General features: G+C 32.5%; 1 protein-coding gene across 1 annotated transcript; it reads right to left on the reverse strand.

The window, feature by feature from the left end:
* Positions 1 to 4,356: 4,356 nt before the first annotated feature.
* Positions 4,357 to 7,316, reverse strand: LOC139876085 (uncharacterized). The gene is made up of 2 exons (XM_071863385.1): positions 6,178 to 7,316; positions 4,357 to 6,001 (listed from the first exon to the last, which is right to left on the reverse strand). Exons 1-2 carry the CDS (start codon positions 7,314 to 7,316, stop codon positions 4,876 to 4,878), a joined length of 2,265 nt encoding a protein of 754 aa, XP_071719486.1. The 3' UTR covers positions 4,357 to 4,875.
* Between the last annotated feature and the right edge of the window lie 1,355 nt (positions 7,317 to 8,671).

The raw sequence follows: 8,671 nt of genomic DNA on the forward strand, positions 1-8,671 counted from the left end.
AGATCTAGGCGAACATTCTTTTATCCATTGAATTCAAATATCTTTACTTTTCGTTGAGTCAGCATTTATTTTTATAAATTAAAAAACACAAAAATATTGTCTTTTACTTTTAATCAATCTTTGATTTGGCTAATCGTTAAATAGCCAAAAAACAAACTATCTCGTACTTTCGATTTTCATAGATTAACTTAGTTTATTTTATTAGTTACAATCTTGATTCTCACGTTTAAACTGTCCTTGGAACGTTTTCGGAATTACCAACTTTATGCTATTACACGATCGGGTACACTGCCCGTTAGTGTGTAGTAATATTTAAACCGGTATTTTCCAGAGATAAATTATATACTAGATTTTACACATCAGACATAATTTATAGTAAGCTTTAAATAAAATTCACATTTCAAACTATCGAAAATGTATTACATTACAGTAAACAAAAGTTGTTGTTGTAAGTTTAGTTCTAGTTTCTGAACATAAAAATGTCACGAAATTAAAAAAAGCATCGAATAAGAAAATTCCGAAGAAGCTGAATGTTTTTGGTGAATCAGTTTTGTACAGACTGATTAATCGATTTTTTAAAATCTCTGACGTGCTAACAGCAAGCAGTTCAACATGAGCATTGCATCAAATTGACAGCCTGTAAAAAAAATAATAAATTTTGCAATTTTAGTACAATATACAACATATTATCTGTTAGCTGTAAGTAATAATTTGTTCATAATTTAAAAAAAATTACAAAATAAAGTTTAATAAGTAATAATATAGTAACATACCACTAAATGTGTTGCAATATTTCTTTGAAGACAACATTGGTAGTTTTATTTGATAATTCCTTGTCTTTATTAATAATCAAAACCTTTAGTCCATTCTTTGATGTCACTCTAGAAAGAGCTACATATAGTTGGCCATGACTAAAAACAGATTTCGGTAGGAATAAACCAACATGTGCTAATGACTGTCCTTGACTTTTGTTAATCGTCATCGCAAATCAAACTACTATTGGATATTGTCTTCTTTGAAATCGGAAAGGCATCCTTTTATCAGATGGTACAATGAGGATCCGTGGAATAGCAGTAATGGTGCCAACATGAGTACCCGTTAAAATTTTTGCTTTAATAATTTTATCGCGTAGCTCTGTTATCTGTAATCATGTACCATTGCAAAGTTCGCTTGCTTGATCAACGTTTCTAAGAAGCATGACTGGAACACCAACCTTTAGTTTTAGATCATGCTTTGGTAAACCACCTACGTTGATGCTGTTTAGGTAATCAGTGTTCAAATATGAAATATGGAATCAAATGTTCAAAGCTTTAATTATGAAATATTCAAATATATGAATGAACAGATCGACTATTATACGTGAATAATTAATGAATTAAAGCACCATAACATGTAAATGGTTAACAACTGTGTGTGATTAAATTAAATAATTTTAATTATGATGAACAAAATAATAATAATTATAACTGTTAAACATAAAACAAATACGAAGAAGATTAAAAGCATACCAGCCATGAAGTGATTAGATCACTAGACAGAAGAAAGCCTGATCAAATCTTGAATAGTAATTATACTTATTTTTGGTTTTTAGTAATTAAATTGAAAGATATTCCAGTAACCTAATCGACATGTTGAAAATGACGAACTTTTGAACTTCAATTTTATGATTTTGGGTATCAGATTCTTGGAATCAAATTGAAAGCATGAATAAATCATTCACAGTGAATAAAGAAATTTTGAAATTAAATTGAAAAATATTTCGCAAACCATATTCGATCACTTGTTAATGATGAATTTTTCCGTTTCCAATTTAGGGTTTGGTTATGTGTTTTTTTTACCAACGATACAGACTGCGGATAATAATCCTTGTGTTATTAGAGTTGTTAATTAGTTTAGGACACGTGTCGTCATACGAAAATTAGTGAAAATTAGTGATTAATTGTAGAATTAAGGAAAAAAAGATAAATGCTGAGGGGATCTGTATGCTCGCCACGTGGATTTAAGTTACCGGTTTAGTAAGATAGAAGATACTAAACCATGCATAAGTTTACGTCATTTAAGGAAATTAAACAATCTAAAAGAGTTACCAAATATCCTTTCTATACATGTAATGCTACGCTTCATATAATATGTAACTTTTTCACGTTTTATTATTATCAAAATATTGTTAGGACTCATATTTAGATGCAATTTGTTCTTGTAATAAGAGGTATAAATACCTTCACCTAGCTTAGAGTTGAAGCTAAGCCTTCATAACACACCTCACCCTCACACCTTCAATATCACACACATTAGCATATGCTCTCATCCTTTGTATCCGATACTTAACCAATTGTAATTCATTGTGATTTCTAGATTCATACAGAGATTCATATTAGCATTCATCTTAACATCATCACTTTGACTACATAAAACTAATTGACTCAATAAGTTCCAACCTTTGACTAATTAAAAGTCAATCTCTACAAATTTTTACCAACTACTCGTTTAAACAATGCGATTTTACACGAAAATACCATTTAAGAAACAAGACACTAAACGATACAATGCCACCTAAAAAAGCTTTTGTTTTCAAACACTAAACATGCACAAAATGTCTCGTCTCAAACACAAACCATTAATTCACAATCTCAATTTGTTTACAAATTTACAAGTTTAAATTCAGAATTCAGCAGCAACCATAAAGGAGTACATAAAAATAACCGCAACTCTGATTCAATCGAGGCCAATTTGGAGAACCGTCATTTTTTAGTATACAAGCTGTTGTAAAATGTTTAGGTCCTAACGCACTATAGAATAACCGCACCAACGGAATACATCAACAGTGTTCAAACGAGTTTTCATAAATACATTTTCAAAACCTTAATTCGGTCCTATCTTTTGAATCATTCATTCGATTAACGCATTGTCTATATGAAAATTATGTATTATTCATGAACAATTCAAATCTTAAATAATGTGATACAAACAAGATCATACTAACCCATAAAATTAAATTCAAATTCGAGATTTTTCAAAAACAATCATACGTTAATTTAAATACACATATGAATACATACAAGTAAAGACTCGAGCCATAGACTATATTACACTATTTTTTATGAACAAAAAAACAGAGATTTAAAAAGTTATGGTTTCATAAATATACCTAAAAAGGAAAATTGAAACAGTAAATTGTTATACTCGGTCAGGGATTTTGAGTAATCTACTTGGACTTTCTATACATTTAAAATAATAAGCTTCGAAATGATATGTGTAAATATACAAAAAATCCATCAACATAAACATCATCATAAACGTTAACTTAATTGTTCAGAACAACAACATAATCTTCATTTGTTCAAAAACTCTATAAAAGTTATAATTTAAACTCATATTACAATGTTGACCAATATTGACTTTGACAGATTTTGACATACTAAATCCGATTTTAACTAACTAATTTAGTTAATTACTCGAATTTTGGAAAATCGACTCGACCTGTTCCTAAAAAGGAGTACTTAGGGAGTTTTACAACATGGGAATGTTTAAAAGAACTAGTAAAATATCCATATTACCGCACCAATAAATCTATAGTTTTAGTCACATCCCACGAGAGTGGTCACCGTCAGTGTTGTCAATCTCCTTATTTCTCTCCGAGATCTATCCGAGATCTCATTTTTGGAAGACCGCCGAGACGAGATGTCTATCTCTCGAGATTTCTTGGTTAACGGGGTCAAACTTGGTCAAAGCCACAATTTCTCGAATTTTCTCGCTCATTTATCGAATTTTCTCGCAAAATCTTGTAATTTTTCGGATTTTCTCGCTCATTTCTTGAACCTTCATATAGAATCTCATTACAATGTATATAAGTATATATATATCTATTTATTTGTATATATTTATATTATAAAAACTGAAAAATCAATGTAAGTCAACGTCCGAGATCTCCCCGAGATTTTTCCGAGATGCCGAGATCTCCCAAAAAGTGTTCAAACGAGATCTCTCCGATATCCAAGATCTCCAACCTTGGTCACCATTAAAGATGCACAAACCGGACAAAATACGGGATCCAGACAAAAAAAAAATTCCGGTTATTGCTAGAACCGGTTCTGGATCCGATTTCTGGTTCTCGAGATTGATATTTTTCGGATTATTTCCGGAATCAGGTTTTTTCAGTTCTCGACCGTTTTTTTCGTACTCGGATTTAATTTTACGGGTTCGATTTGCTTAAGTTTTGTACAACAATATTCAATAAACAAAATTTATAAAGCTTAACACAATTAATAATAAAAATAACAATATTATTATTATTTATAACGATTGCAACTATAAATATAAATAATATAAATAAAGATACTTTTAAACGATACAATTATAATTTATAAAAAAGTTTATACAAATTAATATAACTAAATTTTACGTTTGATCATCAACGAAAACATAGGACCAAGTTAATAAATGGGCCATTGGGCTTTCTTTTTTCTTGGGATGTAATCATAAAGCCTGGTTATATTGATGGTCTTTAAATTTTAACTCGACCGGCTATAAAATCAGATCGGATTGGATTCGGATTTTATTCGATTCGGATAAAATCCGGTTTTTATCTTGAAAAAAATACGATCGGTAACAGTTAGTTGGATCCGTTTGTAACCGGATCAAATCCCGGATCCAGATTTCTAAACATCCGGTTTTCAGAAAAAACGGTTCAGGTTTCTGATCGAATTCGGATTGGTTTTTTTTTTTTTTTTGTGCATCTCTAGTCACCATGCAGCAGCACTCAAGTCAAACACCGGTCCAGTGAAGCTGCAATATAATATTAAGCCTGATTTAGAAGATTGGCATACGAATAACTCCTATATATGGACCAACGTAACATCTGATGACAGTACCGAATCAAGTTAGCTGACACCAACTTGGTTCTATCCAAGCATGACAGTTTATGTGACTTTTCGCTCCAAAGAAGCCCCCAATACATGTTTTCATGATTTTCCCATCAAAAGTGTGATAAGTATGTGTTTCGAGTGAGTACCAAACAAGCTGTGTGAAGTAGATCTTGTTTTCCATTTTAGGCGTTTTGGCATCAATGCAAATAGATGTTGTACTACCAATATAAATCGTGCGCTTCCCTATACCATCTATTTTCTCCCATTTATCCGCCTCATCGTTTCGCTTGAATACCTCAACTTCTCCAAACTCATCACCCACAATGACCACTAAAAGATGCTCATCGCAACTCATCAAGAAATATTGTGACATAGCATCGCAACTACTTATAGGTGCTTTGGATAAAACAATTCTTCGAACTTCTTCTTTACCGAAATCTTTGAATGCAATAACTTCTCCGTCTTGACCTAGTGCATAAAGATCTCGGCCAATAAATGTTAAAGAATATCTAAAATTATGATCATCATCAAGATGAATAACACGCCAAGATGGTTCTCCATCTACAGAGTAGATAATAAACCGCTGTCCTTCGTAAACTGCAAATCCAGCAACTATACAATTAGAGGAATTAGGTGGTGCTGAGAAACACAAGCTTTTTATGAAACCAATTTCAAAATCTAGAAGCTTGCGAACGTCACTTGTGAAAGGGTTGAAGAACACCGGACATTCAAATTCTTTGCTCTCGAACAACAACCAGCCATACCTCGAACAATACATCCTGTCATCCACAATCGACAGTACCTGGAAATTCTTCTTTATAAAGTAGTTATCACCCGACAACACATCTGTAAAAGTGATAATTTCTCGATATTTACTGATAACCATTAGACAGGGTGAATTTAACGAATAATTATGCAATATTTGTAACTCGTTACTCCACTTTATTAGAGGTGCTGCTAGACAACATAGTCTGCATGTTGCACGGAAGTTAAGGTACTCCACACCGACACAATATTTCATGATCATCTCCAAAACGTCAAATGGAATATTGTGCAAGCGTGATTCGTTATGCTTCAAAACCTCGTCTTGTTTAACGGTACCCGTACATTTGGCTTCTACCTGATTGTCATCTAGCCTACATGATCAAGCATTATTATTTGATTTTCACCATTATCACACATGCAATATATAAGATTTACATATACATAAATACAATAAAATAATTATAATAATATAAAAGATACTATAAAAGATAGATAGATAGATACATGAACATAATAAATTAACTAAAATACTCCGTAATATAATTACCTTCCTTCCCACATCGACACATGGGTTGTTGAGACCACTTGCGAAGGTATAGAAGATGCGATGATGGTTCTATCTCTAACATGGTACAAGTATAATATATCATCCGTTTCATCACGGATGTGTATATAACCCCCTAACTCGGATTCAACTACGGGGGTATAAAATATGGTTATATCACGACCAAGATCCACATAAAAGATAGCGTCTTTCAAGTCATTCATTTCTTCCCACATAACTCGAGTGATGCCCAAGTCTTTATGGTCTTCATATCCATCTTTTTCCACTATCATATCACTCACGTCCCATTTCTTGAGGCATTCCAACTCTTCCCACTTTATGCTACCAGTGTCTAATCGAAACAAAATTACATTACCAATTTTCTTAGTATCCCCTTGATAAAAAATACTAATGCAGAACAAATCCGTACCATAACCTTTAATAAAATTATCCCTATTATAACAATGATAGGAATCAGGCCAAGGGCAAGCCCCAAACACCACTAGTTGAATGATAACTTCACTGCCCTTTACTACAATCTCAACCTCTATGACAATAGGACCCAAAATACCGTCGGTATTTAAGGCATATATTTTACCATTACAACAAGTTAGGCTTTCTACTAATTCACCATTATATGTTATTTTCTTGAGTTGTTTATCATATGACATTTCAATCCATCTCATCCTCTTTCTTTTACGATTTAGTTGACAAAAGACAAATGTAGATTCATCACATCTCCTTAACAGAATGACTGAATCAGGATCTTCAGGAGGAGCCGTTAACAAACATTCATCAATCGATTCATCAATACCATCTTTCAAACTGAGAGGGGGAAGACGTACAATCTTCAAAGTCACTGGGTTCCAAAGAGAGCACAAAACATTATGCGGATGGTCTGATAGAATCAACCAGCCATGGAAACAACCTCGTATGCGTTTTCCGTGAAACTCGGGGATTTGAGATTGATATTGAATCAACGGGTCGTGAAGTGTAGAGAAAAACTCTGTATCAATACCGTCGTCTTCTTCTTTGAAGTTCTCAACAATAAACCATGGATATTTTGAAGAAAAAGGAGGCAACTTTTCAAATGATGCTGAACCGTTAGAAACCTGACGCTGCTGCTGCTCATCATGCTCCATCTAATAATAATTTGATAACAATGACTTTGGTTAGTTTGAATTTAATGTAAATATCTAATCAGTGGGTTAAAGACATCTTTAATCCTTCCTTATTATTCAGATCAACATATGTCAAAATCTTCCCCTGTAAAACATAACTCGCCCCCCAAAAAACGACTAAAATTTATTAACAAACTAAGAAGAAGAAGAAGAAGAAGAAGAAGAAGAAGAAGAAGAAGAAGAAGAAGAAGAAGAAGAAGAAGAAGAAGAAGAAGAAGAAGAAGAAGAAGAAGAAGAAGAAGAAGAAGAAGAAGAAGAAGAAGAAGAAGAAGAAGAAGAAGAAGAAGAAGAAGAAGAAGAAGAAGAAGAAGAAGAAGAAGAAGAAGAAGAAGAAGAAGAAGAAGAAGAAGAAGAAGAAGAAGAAGAAGAAGAAGAAGAAGAAGAAGAAGAAGAAGAAGAAGAAGAAGAAGAAGAAGAAGAAGAAGAAGAAGAAGAAGAAGAAGAAGAAGAAGAAGAAGAAGAAGAAGAAGAAGAAGAAGAAGAAGAAGAAGAAGAAGAAGAAGAAGAAGAAGAAGAAGAAGAAGAAGAAGAAGAAGAAGAAGAAGAAGAAGAAGAAGAAGAAGAAGAAGAAGAAGAAGAAGAAGAAGAAGAAGAAGAAGAAGAAGAAGAAGAAGAAGAAGAAGAAGAAGAAGAAGAAGAAGAAGAAGAAGAAGAAGAAGAAGAAGAAGAAGAAGAAGAAGAAGAAGAAGAAGAAGAAGAAGAAGAAGAAGAAGAAGAAGAAGAAGAAGAAGAAGAAGAAGAAGAAGAAGAAGAAGAAGAAGAAGAAGAAGAAGAAGAAGAAGAAGAAGAAGAAGAAGAAGAAGAAGAAGAAGAAGAAGAAGAAGAAGAAGAAGAAGAAGAGAAGCCACTGATGTTATCGAAGCTACTGAAACAAAACATACGATTCATGGCTCAAACTTCATTGCTACCCAAACCCAATTTACAAACCTGGTGTGATAAAAGACTACTGTTATATAACGAGAAATAATAAAGATTATAATTACAAATTACAAATAAAAATAAATAATACGCGTTCGTTTCACTTTGTATGAGATGCACAAATCAGAGCACGGACAATTAACTGGAAAAAACATTTATAAAACAAACTGATAAATAAACACGCTAATCAAATCAGGCCAATAATGACAGATAAGTGCGACAAAAAGACTTGATCTTTATTATTAATTATATGTATTTATTCAATAGATCAATTTATTGTTTATAAATCGAACTCAATGCTCAAACTTCATCACTACCCGAATCCAATTTACAAACTTGATGTGATAATAGACTTGATTTTTAACCACCTAAAAGGGCTACCGCTTGATAACAAAAAA

Source organism: Rutidosis leptorrhynchoides, chromosome 11 (genome assembly GCF_046630445.1).
Source record: "Rutidosis leptorrhynchoides isolate AG116_Rl617_1_P2 chromosome 11, CSIRO_AGI_Rlap_v1, whole genome shotgun sequence".
Taxonomy (NCBI): domain Eukaryota; kingdom Viridiplantae; phylum Streptophyta; class Magnoliopsida; order Asterales; family Asteraceae; genus Rutidosis; species Rutidosis leptorrhynchoides.

What these genes read in the sequence shown, in the direction of transcription:
- LOC139876085 (XM_071863385.1), bottom strand. Translation starts at nt 7,316, where the DNA reads ATGGAGCATGATGAGCAGCAGCAGCGTCAGGTTTCTAACGGTTCAGCA. An exon ending in GTGTCGATGTGGGAAGGAAG is followed by an intron (nt 6,002 to 6,177) that starts GTAATTATATTA and finishes TTGATCATGTAG; the next exon opens with GCTAGATGACAATCAGGTAG.